This window comes from Carassius gibelio, chromosome B3 (genome assembly GCF_023724105.1).
Source record: "Carassius gibelio isolate Cgi1373 ecotype wild population from Czech Republic chromosome B3, carGib1.2-hapl.c, whole genome shotgun sequence".
NCBI lineage: Eukaryota > Metazoa > Chordata > Actinopteri > Cypriniformes > Cyprinidae > Carassius > Carassius gibelio.
In genome coordinates this window covers 12,002,800-12,026,502 of record NC_068398.1, presented here as the reverse complement: position 1 = coordinate 12,026,502, position 23,703 = coordinate 12,002,800, and the positions used below count along the sequence as shown (strand labels likewise).

General features: G+C 39.0%; 1 protein-coding gene across 1 annotated transcript in view; it reads left to right on the top strand.

The window, feature by feature from the left end:
• The first annotated feature begins 8,650 nt into the window (after positions 1–8,650).
• LOC127953304 (cAMP-specific 3',5'-cyclic phosphodiesterase 4C-like) overlaps positions 8,651–23,703 on the top strand; it is a 50,589-nt gene continuing 35,536 nt past the window's right edge. Inside the window, exon 1 of the mRNA XM_052552438.1 lies at positions 8,651–9,821. Coding sequence (XP_052408398.1) covers positions 9,526–9,821 — 296 coding nt within the window. The 5' untranslated portion in view covers positions 8,651–9,525. The remainder of the gene's footprint in view (positions 9,822–23,703) is intronic.

Genomic DNA, 23,703 nt, shown 5'->3' with positions numbered 1-23,703 from the left:
TGAACAGCATCATGGTACCAACAAAGCCGGATTGGAGAAGTTTGGTTTTATCAACTCAAAACTAATCCTGTAACTCTGAATTTGTTCAGTCACCATCATGGTACAGGCCCTTGGTTTCCTGTTGATGACATTTGCCCAAAGTTACCCAGCAAAAACAATCTTGCCCAGTGTATCATCAGTCTGAAACATCTTAACTTGTGTTCTGAAGATGAATGTAAGTCTCACAGGTTTGGAACTAAACTAAAGTGATTTGTTTTGGTTTTTAGACATTAAAGAATTTTCATTTTTGGGTAAACTGTCCCTTTAAAGTATAAAGGTTCTTCCACCAGCTTTGTATGGATGTCCTCCTTTATTTGTCAGCAATCTTTTCAACTGCATAGACCAGACATTTTTTTGTTTTGTTGGTGCAGCGAATTACCCCTTTAATTATGATACCACATTACCTTGCATCACGATTCTTTAAATGACACAATGCAACTCTGAAAATCATGACTTTCCCACTGTTAACTGTGACTTTGTGATTGCGTACCATAAATGCGATCATTCTGAAATGAAGGCAGCATAAACGTTGGTTTTATGAAGTGCTTCTGAGTAAGCAGAAGCTTTGTCAGAAAGAGACAATAGAGTATGCTGTCGCTACTTCAAGGATGGATGATTCCCAACTATAATACAGTCTGCATCAATAACTATCCACTGCTAAAGATACCTGTCAAACTTCATCTATCCTCTAATGCTTTTAGCTGATAATCCACTGCGTAATATCGTATTGTTCTATGCCAAAACAATGTCTTTTCTTCAATCTGTGACACTTCATCTGCAAACACATTCTCTGACATATCCTTGGCTCGGGTCAAGAAGATGTATTTTTATTTGTGGCCTTTTTGCTGCTTTGGGACTGGAAAATCATGCAAGACTTTTAACATATATCACCCACATGAACAACACAGCCTTAAAGGGAAAGTCCACCCAAAGGTTAATATTTTATCACCTACCCACGTCACCAGCAACATTTTTTCTTCCATGCAACATAAAATTTAAATATCTGTGCCGCTCTATTCCATATAATGAAAAGAATGACTCATACGTCTAGCACCAAACAGTGCAAAAATCATATTGACTATTTTTGAAATCCTCAAACACGATACAATGGCTTCGTTTAGGGATGAGATTAAAGTTGAATTTGCCTTCTGTCATAGGTTTTCTGTTGCATTCTTCAAGCTTCCACAATATTAGCCGTATTCACGTTCAGACCTGTTGATTTCACAATATACACAAGAAAGTCTGTGTGCGGTTTCTTGTCCTCAAGAAACAGTCAAAGATCCAGGGAAAGTTCTAAATGTGTTGCAACATCTTTTCAAATGCTGAGCTGTACAGATACAACAGAATCTCATATTTTTTTACAATATGCTTGGTAAAATGCCTAGCTATATAAAAACAACAGAACTGAACAGAGTGACTAGTGAAGAAGCTGATGCTGCACTGTACACTGGCTAAGTAGCCATGACTTTGCATCACAGCTGTATTCATAGCTCGCTAGTGTTATTGATTATAAAATTCATTGTTTGACTATAGTTCATATTCCAGTTTTTCAGAGTCATGACACTTTTGCAGAATGAAACCAAGAATCATTCCGAGGCTTGAAGTTTTGAGACCATGAGGTCTCCAGATCAAGTCTTCAAATTTGGTGTTAAGGTATGCTGTGTTTTCCAAATGAACTATATTTCAACCGTGTCAGAACATGAGCTCTATAACTCACAGACCATGGATCTTTTTTTTTCTTGTCATAACATGATGTAAATTCCCAAATGTTCTTCTTTCGGATCTTATAATTTGGTATTTCTGATTTCATCTCACAATCATTTTGGGCATTCAGGATACTCTTCAGCTTGATGATTTCAATGTAAAGTCAACCTGACCTAGAACTTTTGGAAGGTAGAAACTCAATCTTGACTTCAAGAAACCGAAATAAACCAAAACGTGCCCCACTTCCAAATATCTGGCCATTTATCTTATTCCCATTTTCATTCCTCGTAGCCACCACCTCCTTCACATTGGAGAGGACTTCTGAATCCAGCTTGTGCAGTTTTCTGGGCAAGTGTCATCATATTGGGTAATTCGATTTATTAAGTCCATAGAATCTGGCACTTCACCACTGGGCTCCTTGGGGATGAGTGCTTGGATTCCTACTCATCACCATCTAGTAGGGCCTTTCAATCACATCTACTCTTTTGTCACATTGCTTATTTATTCGGACATCACACTTCATTTGTTCACTGAATATACCTCTGACATTTCAAACTAGATGTAACTGTATCCTCAAGCTTAATGTTGATTGGACTGAACTCTCTTTTCTCCCGGCCAAGACCTCTCTCACCAGATCTTGGAGTTGAAGGTCAAACCACTGTGGCCTCCAGCTTTGTCAAAGCTTTTGGTGTCAAGTAGTCTCAGCTTCAGATGGCCTTGTAGACATTGTTTACAGAGTTTGTTGAGTGCAAGCTTTCGTTACTTTTTAGTGTGCGTTTTCGATCATTTATTTAGTGTTGTCTTTGTCTGGAGAACTGAAAGATCAAACACACCGAAGAGAGTTGTTTCTAATATATAGTTTTAGTATATTTTACTTTCACGGGTTGTCAAAGACAAAAAGGGAGGCTATTATGACAAGATTTAAAAAATTTGTTTTAAAACACATTTTAGACTTTTATCTTAATTTCCCTCTTGACCATAGATCTTAACCCACATGCGCTTAATAATCTTGAGTTATTATTTAATAATTCTGTGAAACGCATGTACATTGCAGAAAATTCAGCTTTCATTATAAGCTATAGGCCTGTTGAGTAAAATCAGTCTGAATCAGTCATAATCTATTACTATTATGGCTTCGCTTCAAATGAAAAACGGAATACTGTATTCAGATGTGTCTCTGACCTGGATTCTGTTATTGGATTTGTCTCTCATTATTTAATTATTCAACCAAATTGTCAAAATGCATAAATTTACATAGAATATTTGATTTAGTATTTTACACTAATGGCACCTCTTTTTAAAAAAAATAAATCATTTATTTCACATATCTTCAAAAATCTTAAAGTTGAGATAGAAATACACCAGCATCAGAAAATTCCACCTTCCATTATAAGTCACGAACAATGTGGCTAGTCTTTGTTCATTTCTGTCAGCTGGCCTTTTTCTGTCTAAATTCTGGGTCAGAATAAACAACATCTACCAGATTTTATGATAGCAAGCAAGGTTAGGTGTCATCCTTGATGCCTCAATGTGAAAATAAGGCGATCTTGTTGCTTTACACCCCACAACATAATGAAAATAAAGCTCTTCTCCAACAGTCCTCATCTGTGCTCTAGAATTTGCCCTTGAGCATAACTTTGCTGCATCACAACTTTTCTTGTTACACCTCTGCTTAGATCTCAAACATTGTCACCTTAATATCTGCTTTAATTCAATTCAAGTCACGCCAGTGAAGGGCTTGTGACTGTGAGCGTTCTTGTGGCGCCATCGGCCAATCGAGTGTCCCTGATAAACAATTTACAAAAAGCAGAACCTACTGGATTACAGAAAGGGGTTTTCTCTCCAAATTTACCGTGTCTAAGCATCCTGAAGTGAAAATGAAATACATTCCTGATCAGTTCTTGCCCTAAAATATTTCTGCCACTGAAAAACACATCTAAAAAGAAAACAGAAATGTATTTTTGATTAAATTATATTTATTGCACACACGGGGTAAGTGTAGAGTTGTTTTTTTACTAATGCATGAGAGGAACTAATGTATAGGGAATCATTTAATGCTATTGATGCTAATATGGCGTTTTGTTGTGCACTTTGGAGAGCAGAGAATTCCTCTTCTGACGTAAGTGAAAGCCCCATGGAGTTGGATTTGGCTGCGGAAAAAGGCCGCTTTGACCCTCTGTCAGCACCAAAGGTTAGGATTTGAAGATTAGGATTACTCATCAATAAACACGAACAATCTGGGATATATATCTCTGTAGAGAAGAGGAATGTCAATACAGGCCTCACACTGCTGTAACGAGAGACTTTAAATTGACTTTTTGAAGAAAAAGATACTCATAGGGTGGCTTGACATTATCATTTAGAAATACGAAAATGTCAACACCTTCCACTTCCACTCGCTTTTATCGGAGAGTAATGTCAAGGTTCCCCTCTCGAATTCTGATTCGGTTTGGAATGTTTTCCACAAAGAATTGTGGTGGAGCGCTGGAGGTGTTGGGAAGATATTTCCCACTCGCCCTCTTTTCAAAAAAACTATTTTCGGTGTCCTTTGTTTCCATGCCCTTCAACCCTGAAGACCACAGCAGGAGGACAAGAGCCTCTTCTGGAGACTCAGCCTGGTAATTAGGTTAAAAGGCTGCTGTGATTGGCTGACTAAAGCTAAGCTTATGTGCCCCTGCCCACTTGGCATTGAGCTGCTAAACGAGAGGAATAAACACTCAAGAAGCCAAAGGGCATCTAAAAAAGGCAATGGTAGATCTAATGCAAATGGCAGCATGCTGCTACGGTGCATAGGCAGATCAATAAGACAAATGGACCGTCGCATGTTTCAATAAGCTCGGTCTAACTGGATGACTTCCCCTGCTCTTTGCATGTCGCTGCAGATGTTAATAGAGAACGGCACTCGAGCGCACTACAAGCGATCCCTGTTATTATGTTCTGACGTATGTGCACTTATGCTCTGATTTCCATTTTCTACAAAGCTCTGTAATTCTTTCTGGATGGAGAAGCTCTGCTAGTTGTCTACGTTCAAGCGCTCTAAGGGAGAGGAGTGGACGATATGTCAGACGCATTTAGAATTCTGCCTTTCATTTTTCCACCCACACAGTCCCCCTGCACTGTTGGTGTTGACTCTGCTGTAGAAACCTGTGATTTCCCAAAATGCTGAACAGAAGAAAGGCAAGGAGAATAAAACGTGCAGGAGGTGATTGGATAGCATTAACTCTTACTGCGCCAGAAGGTTCTAGAACATCTCGGTTATCGGGGGGTAAGCGGCGTCTGGTTCATATGAATCATCGTTTATTGAGGCTTGACATGTCATCCTCTTCCTCCATCAGGTGGAATGGAAAATCGTATCTTGCGGGTAGCGTTAATGCTGCCAATATTGTCTGCGTCTGAGATGATGGGCCGCTAGGTAATGAGAGTGGATGGTAATGGTGCATGGTGAACTACAAGCGCAAGGGCACCCTGGCCGGCTGCCTGCTATAAATGACACTCAACCCTATCTCCGGGCCCATCTTGACACTCTTCAGTCTCTGCTTTCACAACTTCTGCAACTCACTTAAAGTGCAATTAGGCGGTTGTAGAGTACTTAGTTCATTCTTTCAGAAAACCACATTGTTCTCATGTGTCCACTTTTTCCAGAAACACGTCATTAACGTCTTTGAATGATCTGATGCTGAGTTCTTGGGTTTCTCAATAATTTCTTTCTGCCAGTGTTCTTTTTGCGCAGGTCTTTTTTGTCGTGCTCATAGTTTTTGTCTTTCAACAAAAATTCCCATTAAGTTTAGTAATTTTGTCATTGTTTAACATTAAATTTGCTTAGACTAAAAATTGCAAGTGCAAAATTAAACCAAATATGACACATGATAATGTGTATATTCTACATTTGGATTGTTTTTTTTTTTGTTTCGGTTGTTGTTGTTGTTTGTTTTTTTTAATCATACACTAACATTCAAATGTTCGAGGTGAGGAAGATTTTAGTTTTTGAAAGAATTAATACTTATATTGAGCATCAAACTGATAAAAGAGACATAAAATATCTTTAGGATTTTTCTAAATATTTCAAATAAATGTGGTTCTTTTGATCTCTCAGCATATAGAGTGATTTCTGAAGGAAACGAAAGACCATCCCAGGAATAAATAATATTTCAAAATAAATTAAAATAGAACTTAATTAAAATTTTCATCATGTTTTTGCTCAAATAAATGTAGCTTTCTTGAGGATGAGAGTGAAAGTCTTACCTACCCCAGATTTTGAACGTGTATTTGAACATTGAAAATTTTTTTAATGTATTGTTCATATATTTGGTAATTTGCTCTCAACAGTCCGATTTATTTAAAATCATTTAATGATGCACATTTTGTCTGATCTTCTTTATTGTTGTTAAAACAAAGACCCTTTCTTGTTAAAAAGATTAATACTGTTCTCTGTCCAAGTAAAGCATTAGCAGAAGGTGTTTAAGAAAGTGGACAGAACCCGGTAACAGCCTGGTAAACAAGAAGAACAAAGTGCTCCCTCCTTGCACAGAGCTGCAGAAACTGCTGAAAATAGGCATGCCTCGTTCTGGACTAATATTCAGCTTCTTCAGACGCCAAGCGACAAAACATACCACATATCCTAGTGTAGGAGGTGGTTACACATCATTCAAGCCCAAGTGCATTCCATATTTACTGTTCTGTGATACAGGTGCTAGATGCACGACCAACTGCACTTATATTGCATTCATTAGTCCATTCCTGAGAGGATCAAATTAATATTTTACAGCCTTTTCCCAAACGCAGCGTTGCCCTCATGCTAAGACTATATGGTTTGGGACACCAGCCAGACGAAAAGCTTTTCTTGGCATTACATTGAGAAATCGCCTTTCATGTTTCAGAGCTCGTCTATGCATGTGTGCTTCTGAGTGGGCTGAGAAGTAGCATACGCTCACTGCAAAGTGAAAATAGGAGCAGACAAACTGCTCGCTGAAGATGCACCGTACCAGATGCACTCTGAACACTGGCCTTATTATTTTGACTAAGATACATTACTGCCCCGTATGAGCTGTGATATTTCAGGCTAACTTACGGGTATTAAAGGGGAAACAAGGGTAAGTGAGCAGTGACTTTGCCTATTTTGATCCAGAATAAGCAGGATAAATTTAAAGTGCTTGACATTTCCATTAAGATGCACATTGGGAGCGCTTTTGTTTAAGGTGTCCGCAAGTAATTTATCGTCAGCGCGATGAAAACCAATAGGCTATTCATTCAATATAAAAGTCCAACAGACACCCTTGCATGCCCACTTGCATATTTCACCATCTGTCTATTGGAAATGTCAATGTATACATAAAACGAATGCTGTGCTACATGTACCCAGCAGCGCGTAGATGCGTGACCTTTAAAGAAGTCCAACTGAAAGAACCCTCCATTATCACAGCAGTGAGTTAATGTAAACAGGATCAATGCGACAAAAAAAGCAAAAGCCTTTCGTCACAGCGATACATGAGTGAGTGCCATCTAATTATGAGTGAAGTATCAATATCGCCGCTGTCAACTTTACAGTGGAAATGAGAGCCAGATGAGACAGATGCACGAGACATCTAGAATACCAACATGTATGCTTTGAAGTTTAAGGGTATTTGGGTATTGCGTTAACACAGTCGAAGGTTGCTCAGTAACTAGAGATAACTAGAGATTAGCTCAAACCAACCCTGTTCCTGGAGGCCACCCTGCAGTACATGTTTTGGTGGTTTCTCTAATCACATTGACCTGATAAAACTCATTAATTTGTAAGTAGACTACTCCCAATATTTGAAATCGTTGTTTTGGATAGGAACACACATTCAAAACTATTGGGAATCACTGGATTAAACATTGACAAGACGTTCTGTCTTCAGGCTAAAAAATGTGACTTTGATTTGAAAGCCAAAGGGTGGGCATGAAAGCGAAGGTTAATTATCTAATCACCAACGATTGCCCTGTAACAAGAGGATTAAAGAGGAAGCATCATGTTGTAAATGATGCGTTCACTCCGGAGAGGTGTTCAATCCTGTTATTATGTTTCACAGTTATGTTTCCTTGCTAAATATTGCTATGCCATTAGTTTGATGGATTAACTAGCTCAGGATATGAATTAAATCATTTAATTGTGCTAATGTAGAAGAGCTAACCATTTTATGGGTTTTAAACGGTCATGGTTTGGCTGGTTAGGATGGCCTTGTTAGTGGCCATTTAAAAGAAGGCATAAAATATGTTTTCATATTTTCTGAATATTGCAGTGAATATTTCATATTTTGTTATTTTTATACAAAATGGTTTCTAGTGATTCTTAGAGGGCTCTTAAAACCCCTTTTCCTTGTCTATTGCCGTAATTAGATGGTTGGCTCAAAATAACCTGGCAGCAGGATTGTGCGCCCATGAGGAAAAATGGTAGATCTGAAATCGTGTACATGGGGATTTTGCACCAGTCGAGCAACTTTTCATGGAGATGAATGGGGATGCTGAAAGATATATATTTCTACAGGTATTCTCCTCAGGGGGTTAAGCAGACATCCTTTGAGAATAATGTGGTACCATAATCATCCCATGTTGACTATGGTAAAAACATCAAAGCAAATATCTAAAAAAAATAACCCTGTTTAATGCGGTTAAAATCATTAGCCCCACCACATTATATATTTATTTCATTTAAAATTGATAGAGATAAGTATGGCGATTTTTCAGTTCCAAATGCACCTCACATTACTTGTCAAATAAATTTGTTTACTTAATGGAATTACATGCGAAATCAATTCATGGGAGAAAACTAGTGACGACTGGAGCGGATTGGGTCCATCTTGTCTAAATGAAGGAGAAAACTGCATCGAGGCGCAGACTCTTAAATGAGAGAGAGAGAGAGAGAGAGAGAGAGAGAGAGAGAGACGGTGGAGTGTTTCTCAAATGCCATAATTTAACATCTGTCGACAACTGAACGAAACGAACGAGATAAGACGGCAAAACTAACTAAAGTACAGCGCGAAGATCGGTGAACTTTGGTTTACAATTATGATTTCGCGGAATTGAACGAAGGCTTCTGGAAAGAAGAAAGCGAGGACACGAAGAAGCCGCGTGCATGGATCTCTCCCATACATCCATCATCCCACGCGCGCTGTTCTCCAGGCAAAATTCAACATGATTCGCGTAATGAAACTGTTCGCGGCGAGGTTTTAATGGAGGTGGAAGGTGAATCTCCTGACAGCGAGCTTGAGTTTTAGTCGCCGTTAGTTCCAGATGCACAACATTGCAGAGTTCTCATGCATCCAGTTGGAGACAGCAGAGCTTGGAGGGACATGTGCGGTCTTTAGCAGCAATAATCGCGGCAGGAAACCAGTCTGGAGGGACGGTTGATAAAAGCAATAAATCCCTACTGAACAGAAGTGTCCCGAGGCGCTATGAGAAACTTCTTCAGGGGAAGAGCTTCACTTGTGCGGATGCTAGCTATACGACGCCTTGTGATGTTTTAAAGTGGAGCATCTCTGAGACACGGGAACTTTTTGGAATTATCAGCGACATAATTGCGGAGATGACTAGAATACAGGACGACATTGCGCCATCACCTGTTATCTGAACACTGTGATTAGTTCTCACAAAAGCACTGAATCTTTATTGCCTTTGGACCTGCTTTTTAATACATTCCGCTGTTAGACATGGAGACTAGTCAGCTACGGACAGTAGACGGGTTGATTTCTTAACGAATACATAGCCATATTGTTTTTATTCCTCTTAGCACGTTGCGTTTGGTACATCTATTAATTTTGCACTATGATGGAACCGCCACCTTGCTCTAAAAAGAGCCTGTCTCTTTCGCTGCCGGTTCCCCGGGAGGGACAGGCGACCCTCAAGCCCCCCCAGCATCTGTGGAGACAGCCACGGACCCCCATCAAAATCAAACACCGCGGTTACTCTGACACCGACCGGCATCACCACCGACAGATAGAGCGCTCAAATGCCATGGACACGAGTGACCGGCCGGGGCTCAGGAAGTCCCGCATGTCCTGGCCATCGTCGTTCCATGGCACCACCAGCGCGTCCATGAGCAACTGCGCTGGGAGCAAGCGGTAAGACAGTCGAGTGACTAATTGCGTGTGAGCAAACGAGCTATTTCTGCGCGATGAACGCCCAAAACTGATAATAATGATGCTGGAAGGGTTAATGGTGCTTTTGTGTGGAGAGGCGGGACGCGTGGGCATCCTTGATGATGCGTAATGCGTAACGGCTCCAGCATCTCTCAGAGAGCGTGAGTTTGAAATGCCTCGAGCGTTACCCCCAGAAGTAACCTCGAGCCGGTTATGAGCAGCTGATGGCATAACTGATTACTAATAATGCTTAGGTCTGAATTATAAGTGTAGAAGGAGCGCACGTAATAGGGTTTTTGGAGAGCGGGGGCACCCGTTGTGGACACCACAAAGTGTAGTGACTGATAAAATGTAGAGCTAAAAAAGCACGAATATTACACTCATTTACATATTACAGTCATGGCATATGAGCTTTCGCTCTTGGCACGTGCAGACACCATATGCGCATTCCAAAAAAATTAGCATTATCTAATCAAGCATTTCAGCATTAAATTAGTGACAAAATGGGGGGTTTAAGACTTTAAAAATATATATGAGAATATATATATATATATATATTTTTTTTTTTTTTTCTGTAAGAAGCTATGATTTTTTTTGTGTACAGTGATGTGGTTTTGTATCTCTCTTCTGGTTTTATGATAATATATTAGAATTACAAACTTCATGATAAAATAATGTGCTTTAAAAAATAAAAAGGTTCTTAACTGGCATCTTTGGTTCCAAAAATAATGTTTAGCATTCATCTATCTTTCCCACCCCAAAAATGTTCTTTATGGTGGAAAAAGGTTCTTTAAATTATTAAAATGGTCTTCACACTAAGATTTTTTTTTTTACCCTAGAATTAAGTGTCAATTTTTCGAAAATTAGATTTATACATGAATAAATATGAATAAATAAGCTGTTCATTGATGTATGGTATCTTAGGTTTGGACAAAATTTGGTCGAGATACAATTATCTGAATATCTTGAGTCTGAAGGTGTGAAAAAATCTAAATATTGAGAAAATCGCCTTTAAAACTGTCCAGATGAAGTCCTTAGCAATGCATATTACTAATCAAAAATAAAGTTTTCATATATTTATTATATATATATATATATATATATATAATTTTTATATGCTAAATATCTTCACGGAATATGAGCTTTCCTAATGTATAATTTTGATCCATACAATGTATGTTTGGCTATTGCTACAAATATACCCCAGAGGCTTAACTTGTGGTCCAGGGTCACAAATGGTTATTTTGGGAAATTTTCACTGAATAGTTCTATGGGGATCCAAATGTGTATAAATGCAATATAATGTTAGCCAACAAGCCGAAGCATGCACAGAAACACCAGAAGCTCTGTATTCCTTGGATTTTCAATTTGCAGCACTGTGCAGCGCTGTTATAAATAATCATCTCAAATTAGTTTTTTACAGAGAAACACATTTGTCAGCCTGACATTCATGTTGATTTTGTGGGTTTGCACGATATGCTGTAGCATACAATACACTGCTTTTACCCTCAAGGATAAGTGTGGGTGTTGCTTGCTGTGCTTGTACGTAGACTGATGCGCATACAGACTGATGTTACTGCTGGAAGAGGCAAAATGTGACTCTCCGCTGAATGGCGCCTCACCAAATTGGGTGATTATTACTGTAAAAATCCGCTTCTGTGAGGGCCATGAGCCCCAGGGGAGGCTGAGAGCTGAAGGCCCTGATTTCCTTCCTGTCAACTTTTGCCTCGGCCACAGACGGTCTGCACGGCAGGCTCCTGGGAGCCAGGCCAGCTCTGCCTGACAGTACAGTAAAGCCTGATTTGTATTCCCTTCCCCAGGACATGCTCACAGCCAGTCCAAGAATTAGTGCAGCAGCACTGGCTCGGACTGTCCGACTTCTGCTGTGGGCGAGCGGCACGAGAAATAAAGAGCGAGAGACAGATAAAGCTGGATGTGGCTCTGCTAATGTGATTTCTCAAGAAGCAGAGTTAGATGTCCATGTCTATCTGCTCACTTCCTCATCGCACTCATTACATTTTGTAACATGATCTGCCAGCAAAGGCATAGGTCTCCAAAACTCACCCAGTATGTGTTGTGTCAATAAGTGTGTTTACATGTAAAATCCTCAACAGATTATCCTAAATAACTTGACAATGTGAGGTCACAAAAACTGCTTAAACAGTTTTCTTTTTTTTATTATTGATTAAAGGTCATAACCAGATTAAGCTAAGCCTGATAGGCTCGTTATATTTATTTGTATAGCGTTTTTCACAATACACATTGTTTCAGTTCAGCTTTTCAGAAAACCACAATTTTATTAATTACCTTATGGTCACATTTAGCAGATTAGAGCCGGCGATAATTTTAGTTTACAATTGCAACGATACAAGCAATCAAGCTGTTGGGATAATATTACATATTGTAACTAAATAGAAGTAAGCAACTGAGATTTGCAATGTAGTATATATTATTTTATGTGAGTACACTGTATGTATGTGGATACATTTGGATATAATACATCAAACTTCATATACAGAGCTGGGCGATAATAAACCTTACATTTTGCGAAACATGAACAAGCACACAGCCGACATTTGCTATATAGAATATATTGCTTGATATAAGTATACAGTAAATTATCCAGTTTTTTTAATGTAAATGCTTGTAATGGCTTTCTGTCAGCATTTTCGGGGTCTTGTGTGCATCTCTGTTTAAGTTTTGACATCAAAACTGATCAAAAAGGACATTTATAAAATCTCAAACCTATTTATGTAATGTGCTTTTAAAATATGCATATTTTGATAGATATCAGGCTGTTCACGTATATGGATATGATGTATGCTTGCGTGCTGGTGTGTTTGCACATGCGTTGCTGTAGGCTTTAGAGAAAAAGGCGGATGATAATGAGCAATTTTCATGTATGGTCACATCAAAGAGATGGTAGAGAGGTCTTCGCCGCAGTGACAATTTTTTATATTTTTTCTTTTTGCGAAGATATCCCAGCAGTCCTTTAATGGGAGCTCAAAGCAGGGTGCCTTGCCCCCAGTGTATATTTATTGAGCTTAAGTAATATACTGTTTTGAGTCTAGATGACCCCCTCCATGTCATCTGCTCCTCTGAGCCTGGGGCTAAACTTAAATCAACCTCATACACAGCTGCATGCCCAGTGATACACTAATGCCTCGTGTTTTGCTGTGTGATGCGTTTGAGGATGATGAAGTTCATGCCCTTTCGTGACAGACTTATATCACCCTTAAAGGAATATTCAGGGTTCAATGCAAGTTAATCTCAATCAACAGCAGCTGTGGCACAATTTCGATTACTATAAAAAAAAAATTGCAACTCCTTTGATTTCTTTAAAAAGTAAAACTTGAAGTTCCTGTGATGAAGTGTAATGGACGAATGGAAATGAATGGCAACATTTTTTAAAGAATACCAAATATTATTGATTTTTGTCCTTTTATTTGAAACAATAAAACCCTGTTCTGCAGCTCTTTTGCCAATAAATGAAAGGTGTTGTTAAAATTTAATTTATTAGATTTTATGTACTTTTTATTCACAATTTTAAGTTTTAAGCACTGATTTGATTAGCATTGTTTGTAATTCATAAATTTGTATCACATCATAAAACACAGAATCCAGAGGGGAAAAAAACAGGATTTATATACAAATAATACATTTCTTGTGAACTATTATTGTTAAATATTAAAAAAAGATATTAAATTATTAAAGTTTAATTCATGAGACATAATTTGGATTATTAAAATCTGATTAAAAAAAAGTGATTTAATGAAACCATTTAAACAGAATCCAGAAAAATTCAAATGAGAAACAAAGAATTTGGGAAAAAATAAACCACATTTCTTAGAACCCTATTTTTGCCACAAGTGCTGTCGATTGAACAATTTTAAATAATCACCATTGGGAGAGATGGTCTGAACCATTTCCAGGTAGATGTTTGTAGGAACAGTCTTTTCTTATACAAGTTTCTAGAAGACGTTAAATAAAATGAAAAGTAAACCCATAGGGCCATATCTGCTCTCAGTTCAATCACTGGAGGCGATGTGAGAAGTAATCAGCAGTTCTCTCAGGATCTTCAACCTATCAGACTCCTTGGACCAAAATAAGACCATTGTTCTCTCTGACAGTATTTTTCCCACCTGTATACATTTGTCCATTACTTTTTAATGCACCAGGTTTTAAAGGAAGCATGATGACTGATTTATTAGAAACACCATGACTCCAAACTGAGTTTTGAACACCTTTGGTGCTGAAGATTGATCGTTCGGCTTTATTTTTGTCGGTGGACATATTTTTTGATTTTTGATTGTTTACTCCCTTCCAGCCATAGCTTGTACTGTTTTTGAGCCTTTCTAACTGTACCTCCCACTGAAATATTGAACTGTCACTCGTATTCCCAAACTCACCGGCTCTGCTTTCAGTCATTAAAACTTGATAGGACTCAGAAACAGAACCGTTTCTCAGATGGCAAAGGCTGTTTGGCAGCTTTTATTTCTTTCACATGAAATTAATTTGTGAAACCTTACCTTGGGATGAAGGTAGCATTATTGAACATGTCCCATACCCCAGTGCAGTATGGGAAGTTACCACTGAGGAGAGAATGACCGACGCTGAACAGAAGAACAGCTCATCCTGCAGTTCTGTTGCTATGGTTACGTTTTGTGCTTGTGTAAAATAGACACATTTTGCCCAAAAAGCCAAAAGGAAGTTTCAATCCCTGATGCGCAGTATGTTGTTTTAATATGCTGAGGCGAATATGTTTTATTGCTGCTAAATGTGTAGTGGATTTACACTTTCAATAAGCTGCCATCTCTGAGAACCCACGGATTTCCTGTAAGTCACATTGTTCCCAGTTGTTGTTTACGAGTGTTTATGATTTTCAGTCACCGGCTGGTTTTTGATCTGCTTTGTTGCACCTAAAAGTGAATCTATAGATGAACTACACTGTGTTTATTTGACAGTCTAATGGAACGCTGCCAAGCTCGTTAAATGCTTAATTTGAAACACCTGCAATTAATTAGCTCAACAATTGCATTGGCATTGCAGATGTAACACGCTGTGTAAATGTACTTGGTACCCCATACAAACCAGTCCACAGGTACGCACTAATGGCCATTATTATTGTTCACCCTAAGGCATATTCATTGCAAATCCACCTCCGAAAATGCAATCTGTCCTCCCATATATTGCTTAGCTAGGCTCCACATTTATTTGCTTTTACAGCCCCCTTGATTCTCAGAATTTTCATACTTCAAAGCACTCAACATGCTCCCAATCCTGCATTTGAGTGTTTTTTTCTGTTTGGTTCAAATGTCATCTTGGTTGCCCCAACGATCCCTCGCAGATTTCCTGAAACCCACCGACACTTGAGTCTGTTACTGTCTGGTGGCTTTGGCCCCTCCTTCCTCTTGTGACGGATGAGTGTCTTTCACTCATATCTCTGGCTTTGAGCATATGTGTGCCTGTGTTTCCTCTTCTCGGCATCCTCCCTCCGCATCACGCAGTCCGTATGATTCTTTGTGCGTGGAAATTACTGACTTCGATCTCAGCTGTCTGCTCAATGCTTTTCTCCCCCTTTTTTCCTTATCATCTTATTTGTCTGATTTTCGCTCCGCACCCCTTGCTTTCTCTTTTCTCCAGTTGCCTTTTGTGCTCCCCATTGTGTTTGCCTTCTTCTCCGGGCCGTGTGTGTCACTTACATTGCCTCTCACGCACTTTACTCGTGCTCACCGCTGAGTTAATCACACCGCTGGTCTATCTTTAAATCTATCATTTCTTCCCACTTTCGTGCATGTCCACAGAGATCATCAGAGGACCGGCAAACTCATCTAATTCTCCCTCTCTCTTCCATTTCCCCAGTGGCTGAATGAACTGCCCGCCATTAGACTTTCTGCCGTCATTTATTACTTCTCCCATTCCCTGTGGGTGCAGCCTTGTAAATGATGCTGCGGCCTTTCAAAAATCCCTTGCATTCTCTGTGCCATCCATCAGTTCCCCACGACACTTTACAGTAACGCACCAGGCTTTTAGCTCACACCCAGACATGTCCGCCTGCTCTCAAGATACCTGCGGTTTGCCTCTGCTCCATCTCGACTGTGTAATAAGCCTGACTATCTGAGATCTACATGATCATTAACAAGTTAAAGCCTCTGAAAGTGTTTAATGGGTTTACGCCATGCTTGCAGTGTGAGACCCTCTTCAAATGCTCATGAAGTCCACTCCAGATGTTGGGAAATGAGGCAAAACTGAGGAGATAATAGGTGTATAATACCTTGAGGAAACTATATATTTACATTCCCATCCATCTCACATCTGACACCGGTAAAAAAGCTGCTGTAATATTAGAGTTTTGTATGTTGCTTGTACAAATTGTTATTTGTTAAGAATGGAACTTTTTTTAATAACCCCTAAAAAGAAATAAAAAAGCATGGGTAACAGTTTATTTTTATAGTCACTTACAAATTAGACTAACTGCTAGAAATGGCACTTTAGCGTTGCTGATTAAAGGGGCAAGGGGCTAATTGTGTATTTTTCATGCTTGTTCTGGCTCTGTACAATTTCCCCACAGACTTCTATTGTGAGTGCATTACTTTTAATGCATTTAGCCAGAGACAATTCAATATTATTTGTTGTGGAAATCAGCTGGATGGAGCGATAGAGCTTAAAGATAGCAAAAAAATGTAAATTAATTTACATATCCTCATGTGGTTCCAAGTCGATATGAATTTCGTCCATGGAAAAAAAAACACGAAAGCGCCAGTTCCCATTCATTTTATTTGCATGGTAAAAAAGCAATCTGCACAGTTTTGAAATGTTGTGTTTCATGATAGAAAAAAGAATAACAACAACATGAGGGTGAATAAATGGTGACAGAATTTTTTTGGGGGGCTAACTAACCCTTTATGCTGCATTCAGCCTGTTGTGTTCCTGTAAGGCTTTTGCTTCCCATATGAGAGACATAATGTGTTCCTGTGCTCATCTATAACCTTCATATTGCTGTAGCTCAGTCGAGTGCTTTAATGAGGAAGCATTAGGCATCCAGTTTCACGGATAACGTTGGCTCTCAGGTTTGGGCATGTGATGTCACGGTTAGAGACATCTGTTTTTCTTCGTGTACCAACAGGCTAAGCAGCCCCATGCTCACCCTCTTTTGACCTGCCTTTACCTCTCAGCCTAATGCCTGGAAGAGTGAAACCAGGAGCGTTTCCACAGTACACATCTACTGTAACAGATCTGATTAGAGGATTGAATTCAAGCATTATTTAGGTCTGAAGTAAGTGCCAGATGCTGATGGAGTAGATTCACATAGCTGCTGAACACTTGCTTTTGCAGTGAAGAAGACTATTTATCTACAGGAAGTATACTTATATATACAACTTATATTAAGAATTATATACACACACTAGATGTTAATCAGAAGATCACTGACAAGAATTTAATTATACTTATTGAACCAATTAAAAAATTTATATATTTAAAATATGTTTATTTCATCCTAAGTATAGTTAAAATCTATTAACATATTTACTGACATATTGCAAAAGACTTAAAAAATTATAATTAAACTTTACTTGGCATACTACTTAATATTAAGTCTAAAATATGTTTTAGAAGGCCCCGTCCACACGGAAATGTGTTTCTGTGAATACGCACAGATTTTTTTATCGCATTTCGTCCACACGGATCCTGCAATTTCGGAAGGCAAAACTGCAATAACCCTGGTTCCAGACTGGATAAATCTGAAAATGCTGTCTTTGCGTTTTCGTGTAGACGGGGCCATCCGTATATTTTCTGAAATAATTATGTCATCACCCCACATGTCGACTCTAGTCAGACACCGCTATGTCCTAAACTCATTGCTGTTTCCCTAACTGTGCCTGCGTGAAAATATAAATTTTACCATTTAATCTTTAATGCAGCAAAAAAGAAAATGAAAAGAGGGAGATCTTTTGATAAAATAATGTTATTATCATGGGAAATGTGAATGATTTTCCATCATTTTGCAATTAGTGATAAAGACAAACACGTTGCAAAATTAGAAATAATTCAGTTTTTAACCATGAGGGCGAGCCAGTGCATGCCACACAAACAATGTGCAAACAGCACATGTGCAATGTGCAAACTGCATATGCCTGTGATGAACTCCAGTCTATTAATTAAGCTACAGAAAGTAAAGAATAAACTTACTGAGCTGTTGGTATCTGACGCTTAACGCCACATATTTTTAAAGGAGATGAAAGATGCATTTATTATCTGCGTGTCAGTTGTGCGGTAATGAGCTTTGAAATTATTCCAGGGCAAATGAATTGTACCAGACCTATAAATTTAATAATAAATGTACCATAATAAAAAATAATAATAATAGTAATGGTATTAATTTAATTAATGAATTGGAAAATTCCAAATCCTCTGGATATCTTTGATAGTTGATGCTTTAAAAATATATATATTTTTTATATCTCTGGCTATTTTCCATAAACAGTGTCATCGCCTGCGCAACACAAGTATTTCACATGTATAGTGTGAGCACATAAATTGTGCTTGTGTCAACAATCGGACCGTACAGTGTGAGCACGTAAATTGTGAGCTTTGACTTTACATTGCATGCGATCTTCTCATACAGTGAAAGTTGGTACCTTGATGAAATCACACGGAAATCGCACAGTGTATGCACGGTGCCAGAAAACATAATCCCATGGGCTTCAGAAAGTTCACAGCAGGTTAGAGCTGGAGATTAAAACATTTTAACCAACTTAAATGTCATTTAAATGAAAAGAAAATGATTGTAGAATGGATCTCCATTCTTTAAATGTGAAGTACACTGTGCATTGTGTTATATATATATATATATACATATAAATATTATTTGCTTCTTTCAATGCCAGGTAAAATAGTCTAGTTTAGTCATAATTGGCTCAGTCATAAATGCCCCCCACCCCACCCGCCCTCACTTTCATATGCTAATAGAAACAAAAAGCTATTGCCATAATGTTTTTCTGACAGTGTATTTCTTGATGCAAGAAGACACTTTAAATTCCCAAGCTGCCTTTGATTGTCTGCAAAGGGGTCGGCTCTCACAGTCCTCTGTGCATCTGCTATTTAGCATCAGTGCATTTCGCTAGGATCGTGTTGGATCTGCGTGGAGGTGTAAGGAGACCTGAATTCTGTGCCTTATCAGACAGACAACCTGAATCAACACGCTCCACAGCGGCAGCCTTCATTCCCATTCTCACATTTTGATGATAAGCTGTGCAGTGACATCCGTCAAGGGATCTTGGACCCTCTCTGAGTATGTAAGCGTGTCTGAATGCGTGTGCGTGAGCACTGCGGACTCTCATCTCAGCGGGCGGCAGTTCTGAGAGAGACCGACATACTTGTGTCACCGAGTTGTCAGATCCTCGCACATGCATTAACACACTCTCACTCACATGTGCACACACCATGACACCAGAGACATCACAAAGACCGTTGTCAGAGCAATAGACGGGTGAGATAATGTAGATTGGGCAGCAGAAAGCACACCGGGGAGAGTCTAGTTCAAACTGAGGACAGCAAACAAATCAGAGCTGAGCCGAGTGCGTCACCACACCTGGGGTTTGAGAGATATGAAGAGCGTCCCTCAGTTAATATGTATGCCATCCACCTGTTATGTTTGAGGCAGGGTTTCCTGTTGTCCTTCCTGATGTACGATGTCACCAGGGATTTGTAACCCCTAGACTTCCTTCAACCCACTGGATAATTAAGAGAAAGTGGCAGTCCTGCTCACTGGTGAAGGACAGATGGCTGCGGTATCAGCAGAATATGGCTCTGACTGTCACACTGAACCATGATCCAAGACAATATTGCCTTTCGCTTGTACTAACCTATAATGAATTAGCTCGCAAATACACGTCTCCATGCTAAACATTAGTCATTTAGACAACATTATCACTCGGTCCAATGAATCGGCTCGCAGATAAATATAATTACTGCATCCTCAGTGAATTTATTATGCTGTATTTTTATGTCCTCTGGCTTGGTGTGTCGTGATTTTTAGGTTGCACACGGAATAGTAGTATTGCACAAAATGAATATCCTTTGAGAGAAAGAAAAAGCGGGAGGATGAGTCGGCCTGCTCGGCTGGAGAGGACTGTGGTCTGGTCATGTGTGAACTGGACTGGAAACTGCTGTTTCTGAGTCACCCGCATTACATAACCTGCAGACAACTAACATTTTGTTCAAAATTTTTTTTGATTCAGGGTGGTACCAGGGATCCTACAAGTGGTACTTGCTGTGATGCTTAAAATGTCATCACATCACAGTGCTGAGTTACAGTAATGGACACAGCTTCAGTCCCTCGGGACCATCTCTTGACCTCTGTGAAGCTCATCTGATCTGGAAGCCCAGCCTGTTAGCAGAACAGTCATGGGATAAAACTCCCGCCTCTCGTGACATTTAAAGGCCTTAGATTCCCTGTGTACCCAAGGACTGCCTTCCATGCTGGGACTGAATCTATTATCCTCAGATTTTAGATATATGGGGTTTTTCATGCCTGAAATAGTTAACTCTGGGTCCTTGTAAACCTTGAGTAAACATTATCCTGGGTTATCCTGTTTTACATTTCACACTTAAGACAGGGTTATCCATTAATCATGGATACGGTACATGGTATGTTTTAAAGCATGGAAGCTGGTTTGATCTGGTTTAAGCTGGTTCTAAGAAGGAGGCTAGGTTCTTAGCAGGAGTTATATGACATTTTCATTTGAGGGCGGGGGGGGGGGGGGTATAATAATAAAAATAATAATGAATGAAATAATAGGGTAGAGTGGTATATATAACTTATTACAGTATTCCACTGTATTTCATAGATGGGTGTAATATTTGAGTACTGAAAAGGCCAAATACAAGTCCTCCTGGTTACACACACCTGTTTACTGTACAAATAAAATGTTACTGTTTGTATTTCTAGTACAAACCTCTTTCTTTAGCTCAAGTATACAAACATCGTTGACACATATGCTTTAATATGTTTTATTTCTAAAGTAAAAATTTCAAATGAAAATAGCAACGTAATTGTTAAAGTAATGCTTTCATGGGTCAAAACAATTGTGAAAAACAATTGTGATGTGATGAAGGGTGGATGCAGCAAAAACTTTACAGTAGATAGGGAAGCGATTGCACCCCCATGACATACTGTAACTGCATAGATACAGATATTATAACAATCTATTGATAAACATGCCTTAAAGCCCCTAAACCTGCCATAGGGTAGCCAATGTTGCTTAGGACCAGCACATGACCAGCTTAAACCAGCTCAAAATGCTTTGAAACATACACTCTAAAAAATGCTGGGTTATTTTTTTATATATACCAAAATGCTGGGTTCAGCATGTTGCCTCATTTTATTGGGTTATTTTTGTTATTTTTCAACGAGGTGCTGGGTAATTTTCCTGTAACTGATTTGCTGGGTCATTTTTAACGCTAAATTCTTTTTTCTACCCAACCGCTGGATTGAGTCTGTCTCTGACAAACCAACCCAGCTGCTGAGTTACAGATTGCAGTCTTTTTGAGTCCACAGAAGAGAGCAATTCTCATCTCACCCATCAATTTTGTGTACTTCTTCAGCAACATGAAGGTTTGTATACATTATTTTATTTATAAAGTCTTTACTGTGCTATAAATTTTATTATTTAACACAATGTAACATAAGGACGAGATGCCAGCTGGGTCAGCAGCGGTCGTTTTGTACTGAAAAACACCCATTGCCACTGAGTTTTATTTCATTTGATGTTAAAATTTGTTCTCTAATCTCAGTACTGTTTGTTTTCAGTTCCCCCGCGAACAGCAGCCCTTCAGCTCAGATTTCAGTGACACATTAGCGTTATTTAGGTAAAAAGTGTTTACAGAGAACGGTGCTTAAATTAAAAATGCTACTTTTAAATGTAAAATATTTTATTCCTAAAATGATGACAAGTTGTAACATATGCAATGTTGTAAACTATGCTGCGTTCACTCAAATAAATTCAATTTGTGTTGTATTTTGTCTATGCCCTTTTTGTTAATGATTAATAATAACTGTTCAGCCTTTGATTATTGCTGTTGCCTCTAGTAATTCTGTGTGTGATTTTAAATTTCCAGCCCATCTTAAGACAGCAATATAATCCTTTTTAAACAATAGTTGACTTAAATAAAACAACCCAGCATGTTTGGTAAAACCCAGCATGTGTCCTGTCCAATATTTTCCCAGTGCTGGGATGCCAAATAACACAAGTTGGGTTGTTTTTAACCCAGCATTTTTTAGAGTCACCAAATGCTTGTTTTTGCAACAGGGTAGCCATAAGCTGACATTTCAAATTGCACATTCGTAAACCCCAAGCTATTGTTCTTATATGCATACATGCATGGTAAGTGTCATTGGTTTAACAAACACAGCATGCAACCAGTTATATATAGCGTCTGCTAAATGATTAAATGTAAATGATTAAATGTAAAAATATCTATTGTAAATAGTGTAGAGGTGTATATAGTACAACCGATATCAAACACCTAGTTTGGTTAATGTATTGAATTCACGTGACTGCCTTTAACACAGGCAAAATCTGCTTGACAAATTTTCCCACCCAACTGCATATTCCAATTGCAATGACTAGATTTCACTGGTGAAAGCTAGTTTTTCTTAAATGTACTTTACTGATTACAAATTGCTGTTTCAGACTCCAGTTGACACATTTTCTGTTACCAATTGACATTTTCTCCTCAAACATTGAAACAGCTGCTATACACTGTATTTTGTTTCTGTGATAGTCCAAAGCACGTGAATATAAGCCACTCGATTGGTTGTTTGTTTGCTAAGCATCTAGCCTTAGCATTATAACGAAGTCTGTCTACACCAAACGCGAGTGGCATGGCGCAACAAAATACTATAGAAATCATTATAATCAGTGATGCAGAATGTGGTATGGTGCGACATGACAAATCCCCAACAGTAAACTGCTGCCTTGTTCCAATTATGAAATACTGACACAAAGTTCAAATTGGTTCACTGGCAATGCAATGCGGGGTAAACACAGCAAAAGCAATGCTAGCTCCAGAGCAGGGTTTCATAACACCAGGGTAAAAAGTGGTGTTAACCCCACTTATATAAATTACAAGTGTGAAATGTTCCTCTACCCCATTACATAATTTAATGTGGGGTTTAGAATGATGATGATCCAAGTGCAGTGTGAAAGGTCCTTATGTGCTGGTTTTGGACGGGCCCGTGGGTTAAAGATTTCCCCAGCAGCACTGGTCTCTGCTGTAATGTGATTGGCAGCATGGGTCTGGACATCTGTAAAAGAGCAGGAATTGAAATTTCCTGTGATGCTGGGAACGGGCAGAGAGCCAGTTATAACTCCAACAAGGGTAATTCATTAGCATCAACTCTAAGCACAGCGAGACCTTCTTTCTCCCTCTTAAATTCAGATTATCGCAGTCTGCTCTTTCTCTTGCCCTACTTTTCCAGTTTTTGCTGTCCCCTCTGCACTTGATTACGTGTTTGCCCCTGTGTGTGTGTGTTAACTGATCATTTAGTCAGGCCTTATACGTTCGCTGAAGGTTTTCGGACACTTTTTTTCAGCTTTATGTTTCTGTATCCGATGTTATGCTTGCTCGGAACACCAAACGAACGATAAAAACACCGTAATTGAAAGGAATGCAGTGGAATGTGATGTTGACACACACATCGTGGCGCTCACCCCACCCCCTCTCCTTCTGCTCCTGAGATGCTTATCGCCTGTGACATATTAGGGCACTTGTCGTCGCCTATGTTTAAATCCTGTCGTTGTGATGGGAGTCGACACAGGCGTCTAGGTGTTCTGTGGAGAGAGACAGGTGGATCGAGGAC